General features: G+C 35.8%; 1 protein-coding gene across 1 annotated transcript; it reads right to left on the bottom strand.

The window, feature by feature from the left end:
- Positions 1-3,513: 3,513 nt before the first annotated feature.
- On the bottom strand, positions 3,514-12,122 carry LOC130712143 (putative 1-phosphatidylinositol-3-phosphate 5-kinase FAB1C). The gene is made up of 11 exons (XM_057561984.1): positions 10,781-12,122; positions 9,665-10,465; positions 9,424-9,577; positions 8,989-9,333; positions 8,127-8,867; positions 7,712-8,043; positions 7,482-7,605; positions 7,147-7,317; positions 5,553-6,989; positions 5,187-5,453; positions 3,514-3,933 (listed from the first exon to the last, which is right to left on the bottom strand). The coding sequence occupies exons 1-11, from the start codon at positions 11,326-11,328 to the stop codon at positions 3,679-3,681; spliced, it is 5,175 nt and encodes a 1,724-aa protein (XP_057417967.1). The 5' UTR covers positions 11,329-12,122; the 3' UTR covers positions 3,514-3,678.
- Positions 12,123-15,838: the final 3,716 nt, after the last annotated feature.

Raw genomic sequence — 15,838 nt, 5'->3', positions numbered from 1 at the left:
AGCAGCTTCTTGTACAACCCGTAGCCAATGGATCATCACCGCATGCCTAATTTAAAACGCCAAACCAGAAAATTCTAACAGCAAGAGATAACACAGTAAAAGAAACCATCCTAACTCAAGCATACTCGCAGGGGACAACCACATGTACACCAAGCAACTGCAAGACAAAGAAGTGGATTGAGAAAGGGATGAAGTTGAATTGAGATGAAAAATGTTCCTTTATTTATAGGTGAAAGAGGTGATAGAATCCAAAAATTTGAATTATTAGCTAGAATTTAATAACTATTGGGAATACCTCCTCTTATAATAAATATCAATTCTACTTTCAAAGTAAAAAGTGGACGGCTCTAGATAAGTGGTGATAACCTTTTTTTTCTCTGTTTTTTAAGTGGTCATTATGGGAGGCAAAATATTTTCAATCACTTTGTTTATAGAAGAAGATATAGAAGTTAGGAAGTTAGTCAATTAAAAATCACGTATAATGAGGAAAAAGTGAAAAACAATGAAACATCTTTAACAGAGTTTAAAGAGCACTCACAAAGTAATATCCAATTGGCTATAATAGATGGTTGATTTTCATTAATTTTGACTCTTTTTAATTGGACAATAAGGAGACAAGATAGTTATCAACATACTGTAAAGAATAAAAAAAAAAGATTCAAAGGCACCATAGGAAATCACGTAGAATCATAATGGCATAATCAGTTTTTTTAAATTTATTAATATGCTAAAAACTGATTGGTTTAGATGTAGGTGGTGGGATAAAATTTCAGATTAAAAAAAGTCAAAAATAAAACAATTAACATGGCTTATTACATGCTTACCCTTCAATAATACATCAAATAGCAATTGAACCATTTCCAAGTTTCCTAAAGTAGTAATAAACTTTTTTTTTTATTTATTTTAATCTTGGAAAATAGGCTGAAAGGTACTTCATTGTTTGCCAAGTGTCAATAGTTTCCTTCTTATAGGTTCTCTTTTATATTGTATTTAGATTGGGCTTGGTTTATGAACTGAGACTTCATTTTTATTTAAGGTCTTCTTTACAAAAAGACTATTGGACTTATCACATGAATGGGAGACCTGTTTTACTTAGTTTGTTTTGGGGGGCCTGAAGCCCTTGCTTAGCCCACATGGGCCTTGGGCCGGCCCTGTATTCTAGACGGTGTTGTGAATTTTGCAAAATGGACTTTGTAATTGGTTGGAGGTGAATAATAGTGTTGCTCTAAATTCGACTTTCTCTTTGCTATGGTCAAATTTGGAATGATGAAACAAGCCAGTATTTAAGGAAACATTGATCCCAATTCAAGATGTTATCAAAGAAGCTTGTGCGAACATAAAGCCAGCATCCAGTGATAGATCCATAAATTTTGAGGGCAATCCACATACACACATACATATAAATAAGTAGTGAGGGAAAATAATACGTGTACTAGTAAGAAAACAATTTTTTGTAATGTAAATAATACAAACAACATATAGTATTAAGGAAACATATAAAAAAGTTTGTGGAGGCAATTGTCCTCATACCCTTTAAGGTGGATCCATTATTGCCAGCTTCTTCAGAGCGTTGGTTAATGCTGGTGAGGCGGTGATTTTCTTTAAGTGGATTCGAAGCAGCAGCAACCTGGTTTGGGGTGGTCACTTCCTGCCGGTTGGGATAGTTAAAATTAAGTTTGATGAGTCGTTTAAGAGCATCTTCATCCCTAACATCTTAACTTTTGGTTTTTAGCACTATTCACGTGGGTCTGAAGTACCGCATAAACTTTAAGCAATCGATGCATATTTCGCTCTAATCCCAAGTTCTAACTTTGAGTTCTTATCACTATTTCTCTGATCTCACAAAACCACATTATTTATATATTTTTTTCCATAGAGTAATAAAACAATCTCATAAAGCAATAAAGCATTCTGAATGATAGAAAAAAAAAAACATTTTTTATGCTAAGAACTCATAAAGCAAAGTAGCTTAGCAAAGAACGAGCTCTTAGATTTAACTTAAGAACTAAGAACTCCACGTCATCACCCTCCAATGTTTAACAACCTGATTAGCCTAACCAGGGATGAAGATGTTCTAAGTACCTGAAGGAGTTGGGTTTGGTTTTATTGCCCGGGATGAATCTGGTCAAGTATTTGCTTCTGAGACTGATTTGTCCACTTAGGTTCTCATCTTGTGGTTTTGTTCATATAAAGAGGAAGAGCAACGCAATTGCTGATTTTCTAGCAGCTATGAAACCTTTCTTGTCTTAGTACCACATTGGTAGAGGATTATTCCGCTGATCTTCTGCCTTTTTAATCTCTGATGTACCGTTTGATTCATGGAAGCTCTAATTAAACGTAAAAAGAAATCAGTCTCAATAAAAAGTGGATTCATATTACACAGATACTTGTAAATTTATACATATATATATTTCATGAATATATGTAAACCTCCTTTTAAATTTTTATTTTCTTTTTTCTTCTCTGACAAGTGGGTTTGTGATGCTGCAATACAAAACAAATTTGCACTACGTATTTTCCTCCTAGAAAAAAAAAATGAAGAAAAAACAAAGTCGTCCAAAAAGTGCAGTCCAAAGTGTTATTTATACGTGTTCATGAGGCAGTCAATTAAGCAAGCTCTCAAAACGTGGCTTGCACATGTAGAAAAGTTGAAGAATGAAGACATCTTATCCTATTTTTAAGCACATTTCTCTTACTTTTCATCCAAGCATGTGCTCAAAAGTGCACAATCTATTGTACTCTTGGAAACCTACAAGCCTCCGTAAGCAATGAAGGAATTCTACACCATTCAAAGAACGCCATTATGCTCATCACCTCTTCAGGAAAAAATTCCGCTAAATGTTTCAATTTAGAGGAACATTAACAATAGAATCAATCTGACATATATTTTAATAACTATTGCTAATATTTCTCTTCAAATTAGGTAATACACTTCATCTAAAATGGATGTAAGAATGAAGAGAAAACAACATCTTCAGATTACCGGCAAGGATGTCAGTGACATGCTGGAGAGGCCAGCAAAGGTCCACTCAATAGAAGGGTTGGAGATCTTCCCGATGAGAATTGCTTACCAACTGGAATTCAAACCCTCATTCTATAAAAAGCTAAGAATTAAACCCAAAACCTGTGACAAATTGTGTCAACCCAAATTGAGAAATAAATTCACTTTTAAAGTAAGCGAAAACTAAATTCATCCTTATATACATTGCAATTTTTAAGTTATTAAAATTTAGGGAAAATTGTATTATGACAGGGCTGGCAAGGCACATGCAACCTTTCACAAATCAAAGGGTTCTCAAGAATAATAGTAATAACAATAATAAATCTCCCCCACCCTCAGCTTTGTTGTCATTTTACCGTTGATGTTTTGCATCAACGTCATTCTAATTCACAAAAAAACTATTTATTTAATGCATTACAGTTAAGCTAATCCAAAGTTGACTCGTTGATGAGGGTAAGCATTTTATTTCAACCAACAAATAAAGACAGGAAATATAAAAGATTATAAAACAGTAGAAAGAATGATCCAAACATTAGCATTAATCAGTAAGAACAAAATATTTATTATTAAAAATTACAATATTTTCCATCAGTGTTGATATAATAAATAAAAAATAGAGCTAGATGCATCCAAAGCAGTATTCACCATGGATGCATGTCTAAAGAAAAGAATAGAATTCAAGATGACCACTGATCAGGTAAGGTGAGAAAGTAAGTAGTCATGGCCTTCCTGAATCTTTTCTTGTACTGTTTAGGGGAAACTATTGTGGGAGAAGCATTCTTTGGACCCCCAAGTATCCCAGATGCCTTCACCCATGTCTCCAAATGCTTGTCCCATGTGTATTGCCTCATGTAATCAATTATGCCCAAAACCAGTTCATTCTTCTCTTCATCCACTCCAACCAGCAATGAGTAATCCATAACATCAACAGACTGAGCAAAAATGAGAGGAAATAGTGAGTAACAACTTTAAAGAACATGCAATTGCTACACTTCAAATAAAAAACAAATCGGCGGTAAAACCAGGAAATGAAGCGTTTTGATACATTCATACCCATTTTCACTCACTTTGTCTTCCCGTCTATCTATTATTTTTCTAACATATCACTCATCATATCTCTAAATTACATTTTCTATTCGTATCTCTCTCCAGGTGTGCGTGAATTTGAATGTTAACAAAAAAAATACAAAAATGGAAAGTCAAAACAGTTGCTTCAGATCTATCTTACAATAATAGAAGGGTTTGTACATGTACTAAGTAAACACAGTTTGTATGCATGATTCAAGGAAAATTTGTGAAGTGGACATTTAAAGGAGGGTCTGTTATGTTTCTATTATCATTTTCTGCTCTCAGTTTTAAATTTTAATTACAAAACAGCGACCTTGTTTTCACTTTGTTTTCCTGATTTCAAAGTTTTGCATAGGAAAGCTGAAACAGTATCTATATTTTCACTGATCAAATTTGAAAACAGGAAACACAGTGAAAACAAGATTCCTATTTTGTAATTTTAACTGAAAGCAGAAAATGAAAACAGGAACCAAACATGCCCTTATGGATCTTGACGTTGGCCTCATGACTAGGCTAACCAATAGACCTTGTGTATAGCAAAACCTATCATACCACTAAGAAACTATTAATACTAAATAACAACCTCAAACCATTTAAGGCATAGCAAACAATATCGATATTTTTACTATCCAAATTCAAAAACAGGACACAAAGTAAAAAAGACAATGTTATTATGTAATTAAAACTGAAAGCAGAAAATGAAAACAGGAACCAAACACACCCTTATGAATCTTGTCAGTGGTCTCATGATTAGGATAACAAACAGACCTTATGCATAGCAAAACCTATCTTTTAATGCAAAATAAACCTCAAACCATTTAAGGCATAGAAAACAATATCAATATTTTCACAGTTCAAATTTGAAAACAGGAAACATAGTGAAAACTAGATTGCTATTTTGTAATTAAAACTGAAAGCCGAAAATGAAAATAGAAATCAAACATGCCCTTATGAATCTTGAGAGGTCATATGACTAGGATAACAAACAACCCGAGGCATAGCAAAACCTATCATACCACTAAGAAACGTTTAGTACTAAATAGTAAATCCTAAAGAACAACCTCATACCAGGTGATGTTAAAGGCAGAGTGTGATGTTAAAGGCAGAGTAAGCTTACCGCCAAAAAGGATGTGTCATTCCATACAGCTCTCTCGAGTTTTCTCTTGGCCTTACTCCCAAGAAACATGGGTTTTGTTCTCAGTGATTCCAACAAATTCATGTCTAGCATGACTTTGTTTGTCCCAGTTGTATCTGCATTGTACCTAGATCTTTCTGAGCCCTTCAGATCATATACCCTGGATATGTTTCTTTTGTAAAATAGATTCTCCATCACCATCAGATCTAGCTTTGTGTCCTTGCCACCTTTTGCGTATTTGACAGTGACCTGTCATCAAACCAATACATAATAAAATTAAACTTAAATGTACATACAGGCATACAGCAATATAGAGCTTTGTATACAATTCCAAAAATGAGTTCTCACCTGATAAATACCAAGAATTTTGGCAAGGCAAGTTGGGCCTCCTGATTTGAGGGCATCCATCAGATATTTGAAATATTGAGGTGCGAATACTTCAAAGGAATCCAATTCTGTCTTGGTTACTTGCTTAATAATAAACCTCTCATCTAATGACTTGGCAAAATATACATTACTTTTCCCTCCTTGTGCACTCCATCTCTGACCACGGCTCAAGGATCGCACAAAATCAATTTCATTAGGGCAGCACCTTTTCCTAAGTGATTCAAACTGCTTTGCAAAATAGCACGTCACAGAAAAATTCACTTTACCTCCGGCGCCCAAAGAATCATCAGCAAAAGAAATTTGCAAGTGTACAGATTTTTTAGGTTCCCTGATAATAGATCCAATCGAAGATGAAGTATCTTCAGACCCATAACCTCCATAATTCATATAATCCAAGTCCAGAGCACCCCCCCATGCAGAAAAGCTGGAAGTAGCTAAATCCTCTTTGGTTCTCTCTCGAGTAACCCAGCTACAATCATTCAGATCTGACTTACCAGAAACCCAATCTTTATATTCCTTGGAACTAAGGGCATGGGCTATTATGCTAGCATAATCATTGTCATACACAGCAATAACTCTATCACCATGACATGTTTGGGGAAGCAGCAACCGAGCACCTTCAGCTATGTGAGAAATGGAGGAAATGAAAGATGGCGTGGAGCTTAGGATCAGATTTATCTTCTGTGCCTCCCATGGCAACATTTGAAGGTGAGGCTGCAATACATTAGAAACAGGGTCTCTAACCATGTTACCATAATCTCCAGAAGCATGAAAAGATCTACGTGTTGATAAATGTAAGGATGAGGGCAAGAGTTTCCTGATTCTCTCCTGAACTCTTAAAGCTGAATCAAAAGATTGAACTCTCATTGGTTGTGGAAACCTTTTAAAGGGAGGGTTAGCGTGAATAGGTAGATCAGTTCCCGTCCAAGCAGAATCTATTTTCTCAGAAAGATTGGATTCAGTTGGTTGGATACAGTCAGATAATGTTGTGTCAGTAATGAAATCATCATCTGAATGCAGTTCCTCTCCATCATGATAAGATGTAAATGCATCAGAAGCACCAGGTTCATGTGAGTCATCCGGCTCTACAAGCATATGACTTTCATGAGACTGATGCAACTTTGAAGACTGACAATTATTTTGCTCAAGCCCACAGTCAAAATTTTGATCCTTGTGAAATGAATAAACTCTTAACTCTTTAACATCTGCACATAATTCATTTTCGTGTCTAACCCTGGATGAATCTAAACTTCTTTTAATGAGAGAGTCCAATGAGTATAGCCGATGATCCCAAACATGTGCACCAATTAGAAGTGCACGTTTCAAGCGATTAAGTTCAAGAATGTCTAAAGCCATCTTCCCTGTCTGTGCAACCACTGTGGCAGATTGTAGCAAATACTATACAGACACATGCATAAAAAGGGGAAACAGCAAATGAAGTTAGATGTATATTCATCAATAAAACGTAAAAAGCACATACAACACTTGCACTCTGATTTTCTAATTCTAATGGACACCAATCAGGCAATCAGATATATCATATAAGTCTGCTCACCCGATAATCTGTTCTTTCTTTTTGAAGCATATCTTTCAGATCCAGTATGTGGTTACGAATGTCGCATATATCTGATAGCTCATTTTCAATACCAGGAGATGCAATCATTGTTTCCAAACGCTCAAGCACATTTGATATCTCCACATACAGGGTTTCCACTTTATTAAAAAGCTGTACAAAATAAGGGGTTGAGAATGTTAAAATTTGGTTACAAAGGAGTAGATAAACTAAAATTTAAAATCAATCCAGAGCATGTATGTGCATCTATTGTGCATCACCACTTTTAAATTACAAAATTAGTAAGGAAAATCTTAACAGTAGTTTTTAAATATCACCTCTCCTGCATCCTTTCTTATCCACTCTTCTTGGATCTGGCCAAATTCCAGTACAGATGGGGGTAGCTGGACAGAAAGAACATCAATATAGGAATACCGGAAGAAAACAACCATGCTCCCAAACCTGTTTACATCAGGGTTATATAACCTTTTAATTTATAAATAACAACCAACAATTATATATATGAAGAGAAGAATCAACTAATGATTCCTTGTCCAGATAGATTTACCCATAAAAACGGAGGCAGTCTCTCTGCAAAGAATGTCCACAGGATGCAACCCGATTTGCAGTTGCGTGGTTTGAAAAGCTAAGTTCCAAGAACTTTCCAAAAGACAACCCCCATGCGGCATCTGACATAACAATTCTCCGAGTTGCTGGTGGAACTCCATCCACATGAGGACACCTTAGACATCGGTGCCACATCCAAATCTTGCCATCTATTTCCCCGGGTAATTTAACAGATGGAAGGCGCCTAACATTGATTGTAAGATTTCCTTGCTGGTGTGTAAAACAAAGGACATGAGCCTCTGCTGGCTCATTACAAGACTGACAGCAAGATTTCTGGAAAGAAAAGAAAAATTCTCATCATTTCACTTCAGAATTAACCTGTACCAGCAAACAATGAAAAAATAAACGCAACTTACCTGAGCAAACAGATCATCACTAAGATATCTCCCAAGTGGCTTATCAAAAGAGCTATAGAATTTAATTCGCAGCAACTTAGTGCGTTCACATACAGTTCCTTTTGATACACAGTGACTGGAAAAGTACACCAAAATGCTCTGATGACCATCGGTGGCAGAAAAGTATTCCCCAGAAAACTCATCCTCCTTAATCTTGTCTTTTGTCGACACAGCAACTTCACACTTCCTCTCCCCTAGAACAGTGGTTTCTTGCAAATCTGTTTGCAAAGGGTTCCAAGATATAGGGTCCGATTCATTGCACTGATCGAAATAATCTGATTCTAAAGTCAAATTAGAAGTTAAATTATTATCTAATGAATCAGAGACCACATTCTCAACACTACTATCCACCATGGTGCTTGCAGATGGATGAAAACTAGAGTCATCAAGATGATCGGACAATGATCCTAAATTTTCAATCTTCAAATCATGACCAGCAGAGCCTTCCACTCTGGAAGCATCATCAGCCTCTGATTGGCAAATGGTAGAAGAATGGGTGTTAGTTATCATAGAAGTGTCAGACTCAGCTGTTGCACTCACTTGCATGTCCGTTGAGTGTTTTAACATCATCTTAGGTAGAGTAGCACCCTCATCAGCAAGGAATGAGGTCTCAAGAGATAAATGATAGGCTGCAAAAACTGCATATTGCACAACATGTTTAATTTTCTTTAGTTCTTCATGGCATGTACCCTTCAGTAAGACCTGCAACAAGAATAAAGTCAAAAACAGACTCTAGTGACCACATCCATAGCTTACACACACAAACGCACACAAAAGTATGTAACAAGAAGTGCAGAAGAAAATACAAGAAAAAGTAAATTACCGTGCAACCCAAGCGCCGTGGACAACCTTCAAAAAACATTAATGTTTTGGATGGTTTTCTGTTGGAATGATTACCAGTCTCATGATCTTCTACTATTCTGTCTAACCGGAACAATTCACAGTGCCCCAATCGTGCTTTAGATAAACTATCCACTGATGGAGTGATAAGAGCACCAGTGCAGCGAGCTATACGCTCTAGCACAGGCCTTTTAACATTCAACACCAGGGAAATTTCCTTGGTCAACAATAATTCCTGGGCACATGAAGAGACACTTTTCTCTACGAGCAAAACATTTGGTCGAAGAGCCTCAATTTTTGAAGTGATCTTCTTCATATGATCACTTTCCTGCCAGCATTTACAAAATTAGAAATTCTTTCCAACAAAATATAAACTTCACCGAAAGACACATAACTCATAAGTGAATCATGAAGGCACCTGCTGCAACAATGTATCAAAAGAAGCCAGTTGATTTGGAACTTTCTGATATTCCAGTGCTCCAGCTAAAAGGAGTAGTCTAGGCTTTTTGTATTGAGAGGTCATGCGTTTATGCTTAATATTTTTAGTACAAACAACTCCTTTGATAAGGGTGCTGCAAAAAAAAGCATAATTACCAGTTAACCACATATAAATGCTAGGAACATGGTAGTGGATCTACAAGGTATGAAACACAAATTACCTCTCACTAGGGCTTCCAGATGCTATACATTTAACCTTTACATAATCACCAGGATCCATACTTCCACCTTTGCTAGTATCTGGTCTAACAAAGTTAGCAGCCTGCCATGCTACCATTGCAACTATGTCAAGCCAGTTCTCAGAATCATTTTCCTTACCGACTTCAATTCCCTCTCCCTGTAAAAGCTGTGAAACAAGAGCTCTAAAATGCCCATGAATGACAGATCTTAAAGGTTCGTCGTTTCCCTCATTATGTTTCTGCTTTGCAGGAAACATATTAGATAGACTGCTACTGGATGAGAACAAAGCACCAGAGTCACCAATATCATCATCTTCATCATCATATGAAAAGAAATTACCATCTGCATCATCATTTTCATCATCAGGCGGTGGCGGGAACCAAATGAGACCATTATTTTCAAAATCCAATGGCCTCTGTGAATTCTCATTCTGGTCTTGGAAAATCGACAAGTCATCAGTAAAATAAGCAGTATTATATGCATCCTCAGTCCTTTGTTCAGGCTTTCCTAAAACAGCCGTACTTTGTTGACCAAAGGAGCCCTCATTCTGAGAGACGGGGCTTTTCTCCTGCCCCTTCTGCACAGGAAGAAGCCCAACCCTACTAGAAGTAAAACCAATTCTAGAAGGACTCTCAGAAGGACTTGAACCCACAGAATTATAGTGGTAAGTGTCAAGTCTAGCACTAACGCTACTTGAATCTATATCTGAATAATTATCACCATATGTACGTGATTGGCTGAGAAAGTGTTTCCCAGAATCTTCCATTCCTTCTTCATCACTCCTACATTTGTATACACCATATCAAGTGGAATTAGTCGGATTATGCAACTCACGTTGAGTTTCAAATAATTAAAAACAGTTAATTAGCTACCTATTCAGAGATGGTAAAACATAAATATATATAAGAGCCTAATTTGGTAACACATCAATATTTTCATACTTTCTAACGGTAAACCAAACAGACTCTTAGAAGTTAAAATCCCAAGCATACAATTTTGATGAAAGATCAGATATACAAGAACACTGTTAACAAAGTTCTGAAAAATATAGAACAAAAACATGTAACTTCCTGCACATATTATGAACTTATGATTACCTGAAGTTGGACGGATGAGTAGATACCGAAGAAGGTTGACTACAAGATGAGATCATACTCCTACTGATCATCGAATGATCATCTTGGTCGTGCAAATGGCGTTCAAAGTGACTTCCCTGATTCAATCCAGGATTCATTGGAGAATTGGTTCTATCACTTTCAACACTAAAACAAGGCGAAGGCGGCTCGGGACTTTGCCGCGGACTCTCTTGTGGCGACACAGCAGGATGCACTTTCTCACATTTCCTATTAACATCTGAACAACAGAACTTGCAAGAATTGATGGTTTCCCTGAATTCATCAGATTCAAGATTTGGGAGGAGATCACAACCTTGGACACACTTAACACACAACCAACGGCCACAGCTTTTACAATTATATTTGCACTGAATCATTTCATTGGAACTCATATTCCTATTGCACTCACAGCACTTTTTGAGCATATCAAATTCACCCGAATCGCCACGACCGAAATCACTTCCTCCCCAAGAAACCCAAGACCTAACTTTTTCTATCAGATCTAGCAGTGACCTATCAGGTATTCCCATAAACAATGAAACTAGCAGAGAACTCAGCTCAGTTCTCTTATTTCCTCTACTCAACCTAACTTCAGTATTGGCAATTTCTTCCACAAAACCAAAACAAGCCTAAAACAAATAAAAACTCTAACCTTTTTGGCACCAGAATACTCTCTGATCACTGATCACTGAAATTACCTTAAAAATATAAGAAATCAAGTGAAGAGTATTGGATAAAACCCTCACTAAAATTGGGGATTGTTTCAAATTATGATCAATTATTTCCTTTTTTTATGGTTTTTTCTTTACTTTTTGATGATTTGCAAATCCTCCTGGATATCAAATAATATCAGACGAGGAAACAAGAGCAATAATGATGAAAATATTCACCAATCTGATGATACTATTTACAATGAAAATCCTACCAAATTAAAAAAATAAAAAAACTACACCCCACTTAAAAATGTTTGAAATTTCCAATACCCTTTAACAAAAAACCAAACTTTCTTCAAAACCCAGAATTAAAAACACGAAAAGTTGAAGTCTTTGTTTGAATCGCTCAACAGAAACAGAAGAATAAGAAGAAGTTTTAAGAACAGTGGATTAAGCAAAGAAGAAAACTTTAAATTCTGGGAAGGATTAAAATGAAAAGAAGAAAGAGATGAAGTACGGAGAAGGTTCCCTTTCTACCGGAGTAGTAGGCTCGCATCTCAAACAACAACACTTCCTTCTTACCCATCTTTCTCGCACTCTCTCTTCTGCTTTGCTTTGCTTTGCTTTGCTTTCTTTTCTTTTCTTTTCCTTTTCCTTTCAACTCTCTCTTCTCTTCTCTCTCACCACCTTATTATAATTATTATAAATATTTTATTTTATTTTATAGTTGTTTCATTTTTTATATATATAGTTGTTTATTCATTGTGTGATTTTTTTCTAAAAGAGCACGCAGTATTCTCCCTTTTATATCCTTCAAATATTATTATTAATGACTTCTCCTATGATGTTTGATAAAATCCAAAATATGTCAATTTGATTGCTTTTCTAATAATCTCTTCCTTCTCATTGGTCTCAGCCTTCTTAGTTAGAATACCATTATCTTTCCTTAGCTAATTAATTGTTTTGTTTTTGTTTTTCTATGCTTTTTAAACTTTGCTTGTTTTGATCCCACCTGCAAGTTTTCCTGTTCATTGGTCAGCATCAGTGTGTGTAGATGGTAGACCACCCACAGAACCCTTTTATATCAATTTTTTATTGAGAAAATGTTTGAGTGAGTTCAACTCTAGTCAACATTACGATAAGGATATGTTTCCACGACCATATAACAATCTTAGAGGTATTTATGGTCACTTTCGTTCATAAAGTTGCCGGCGTCGGGCATTTTAGTCTCCATTCTATTGAAATGTCGCTCGTGGTCCCCGAAGTTGCAAAACGTCAATCACGTTAGTCCCTTGGTTGGATCCCGTTAGTGAATGGTAACGGCAAAGGTGATGTGGCACGTTATATGACCATGTGGACTTTCCACGTAGATTTAAATATTAGAAAATTTTTTAGAAAAACTTAAAAACTTCAATTTAGTCCTTGGTCAAAATTCCCAAATCAGAAAAGCTCAATCTCTCCATCATCTTCTTCTTCCTCATCATCTTACTCAGAAAAAATCAATTTCAGAAACATCTACACCATAAAGACTAAACAAAAATCTTCATCTTTTCACTTAAAAAATAACTCAAATCTTCATCTTTCAACCCAGATTTTACCCAAATTTGAAAACCAAGAGTTACCCTCCCCACCCATCACATCTGCCGTGGAACCCCTCTCCATCAGCCTCAAACCCCATCGAGACTCAAATCAGAGAAGAAAGGTGGGAGATTTATTAATAAAGTTGGTGACTTTAGAGAGAAAGGTGGTAGTGGCTCTACTTGAACAAGAAAAACGAGAAGAAAGGGGCATTCTAAGACCCTCACCACTCCTTCTCTTCATCTTTTTATGGGGCGAAGGTTTTCATTTAGGGGGTGGCGGTTTTCAGGTAGAGGTTGTTGGATTTCATGGTGGCTGGGGTTCTGGGGGTTTGTAGATCTGAAGAGGTTGCTTCAAAGTTTGGATTTTTCTTCATCTTGAAAAATGGGTGTGTTTTTGGGGGTTAACTTTTGATCTTCAAGATTTGGTTGAAGAAGATGGAAGAAGGGGGACGAATTTTATGGGTTTAGTTGAAGAAGATGGAAAGAGGTTGAAGATGCATCAGAAGAAAGATGAAAAGATTTGCTCATTTCTCTAAATCTTTTCTCTGACCGCATCCTGAGCTCTTCTGGCTTTGGGAATACAACAATATCAATGTGAATGGGCAAAAAATTATAATAACAAATTCGTTGGGAATTTATCTTCCAAGCTCCATCAAACAAATAGATAAATAGCTACCTTCTAATAATTGCAAGGTATATTAGCTGCCCTGGATAGCAATACATTGAATATTTCAGTTGCCCTATCCATCAAACAATCAAATCTTTCACCATAGTTTTGTTTTCGCAACATTCCAAGTACCTACGCAACAATGAGTCCAGGTACCGCCACTACTTGTTCATCTTCAGGGAAATCACGTTTTATGAATTGGGTTGCTTCAAAGTTTGGATTTTTCATCATCTTAAAAAACGGGTGTGTATTTGGGGGTTAATTTTTTATTTTCAATATCTGGTTGAAGAAAGATGGAAGAAGGGGGATGAATTTTATGGGTTTGATTGAAGAAGATGGAAGGAGGAAGTTGAAGATGCATCAGAGGAAAGATGTTGGGTTGTTTTTTAAGTGAGAAGATGAAGATTTTTGTTTAGTCTTTGAGGTGGAGATTTTTCTGGAATTGATTTTTTTCTAGGTAAGATGAGAGGAAGAAGATGATGAAGAGATTGAAACTTTTCAAAGTTAGGGATTTTGGTTAGGGACTAAATTGAAGTTTTTAAGTTTTTCCAAAATATTTCCAATATTTAAATCCATGTGGAAAGTCCACATTGGCACATAACGTGCCACATCACCTTTGTCGTTACCGTTTATTGACGGGATCCAATCAAGAGACTAATGTGATTGACGTTTTGCAACTTCAGGGACCACGAGCAACATTTCAATAGAATAGGGACTAAAATGTCTGACGCTTGTAATTTTAGGGACGAAAGTGACCATTCACCCTTTATGGTACAAAATGAATTTTGTTTCCGCACATATTTTGCTATTATTGGTTAGTGAAATTTAAAACAATTAAACATGTGTTTCCCAACCTTTTTATGGTAAGTCATTAGGGTTAGTTGGATTTGTATCGGGCCATATAGCATGACTCACTTATAGATTGTTTACTAATATAATTTTCACATTAACAGCAAAAATTAAACACGCAAGCTTTTAAGGGGAATGGTTCGCCTTTATTAAACTTATAATGGCATTGTTATTGGTATAACCCCTTTTTTTTTGCTCCATCGAAAAATAGGTATTACCTCTTTACATTTTTTTTGATACATCGGAAAGATAAATTGCACCCGCCAGGAATCAATCCCAGGATCTTCCCTACCAACTCAAATGTCCCCAGCTTCTACCACTTGAGCTATCCTACACGGACCTCTTTACATTCTTATACCATCCTTTTTTTACATTTTTTCATTTTTTTATGATTATAAAATGTATTATTTGTATTTTGCAGACTTATTAAAAATTTGTGTCTTTCATATGCTAGTCGTGCAAGATACAAGTTTAATATAAATTTTATTTGAAAGTTCATCAAATATTTAAACAAACGCATTAAGTTTAGCATGTGATGTCACCCTCACGCGACGTCCTCCGGTCTAGGAATCAAGAAGCATGAGACTTAGGAGATGCACTAGGGGTGCCCATGAGCCAGGTCAACTCAATGAAACTGCTCAATTCAACCCGATACAATGGTAAAAATGTGAGTTGGATTGGGCAAATGGGTCCATCGGATGGATTTTATTACGATCCAGTTATCTCTGGATCGGATATTAGATTCCATAATAATTCATCAAACTCAATCCGAAATTCAATCATATAATAATAATAATAATAATAATAATAATAATAATAATAATAATAAATTATTTAATATATATTTTTAATAATTTTAAATTTTACCTAACCTACTAGTTGGGTATGTGATTTATGGAGACTTTGAGTTCTACTACTAGAAGGATTTTTATGAGACTTGAAAACTAATGTATTTGTAATTATTTGTCATATTTAAGGACTTGAAGTACTTGTTTAGTTATGTGTTGTTATATGAATGTGTGTATACACTAATTATAAACGTATGATGTAATTGTATGTTGGAGACTTGGAGTACTTGTTTTTTAATATTTTTTTATACTCTAGATTTGTTTTTATTTTGATATAGCGATCCAATCAATTCATCCAAACCAATTCGAAGATTATCGAATTGGGTTAGTTCGGGTCCGTAGGTAAAAATTCACGAAATCTAACACAACCCAACCCAAACAGTTTTGACCGGTTTATATTTTGATTAACCTAAAAATTCATTCAATTCAACTCATATGCAATC

The sequence above is a fragment of the Lotus japonicus genome, chromosome 4 (assembly GCF_012489685.1).
Source record: "Lotus japonicus ecotype B-129 chromosome 4, LjGifu_v1.2".
Lineage (NCBI taxonomy): Eukaryota > Viridiplantae > Streptophyta > Magnoliopsida > Fabales > Fabaceae > Lotus > Lotus japonicus.
Note: the sequence above shows the minus strand (reverse complement) of the source record. Positions and strands in the feature narration are given on the sequence as shown.

Excerpts from the sequence above, each read along its gene's own strand:
- LOC130712143 (XM_057561984.1), bottom strand. The coding sequence starts at position 11,328 with ATGGGAATACCTGATAGGTCACTGCTAGATCTGATAGAAAAAGTTAGG. Across the intron at positions 8,868-8,988 it reads CACGGCGCTTGGGTTGCACG|GTCTTACTGAAGGGTACATG; the intron begins GTAATTTACTTT and ends TTCTTGTTGCAG. Across the intron at positions 7,606-7,711 it reads GACTGCCTCCGTTTTTATGG|GTTTGGGAGCATGGTTGTTT; the intron begins GTAAATCTATCT and ends TGATGTAAACAG.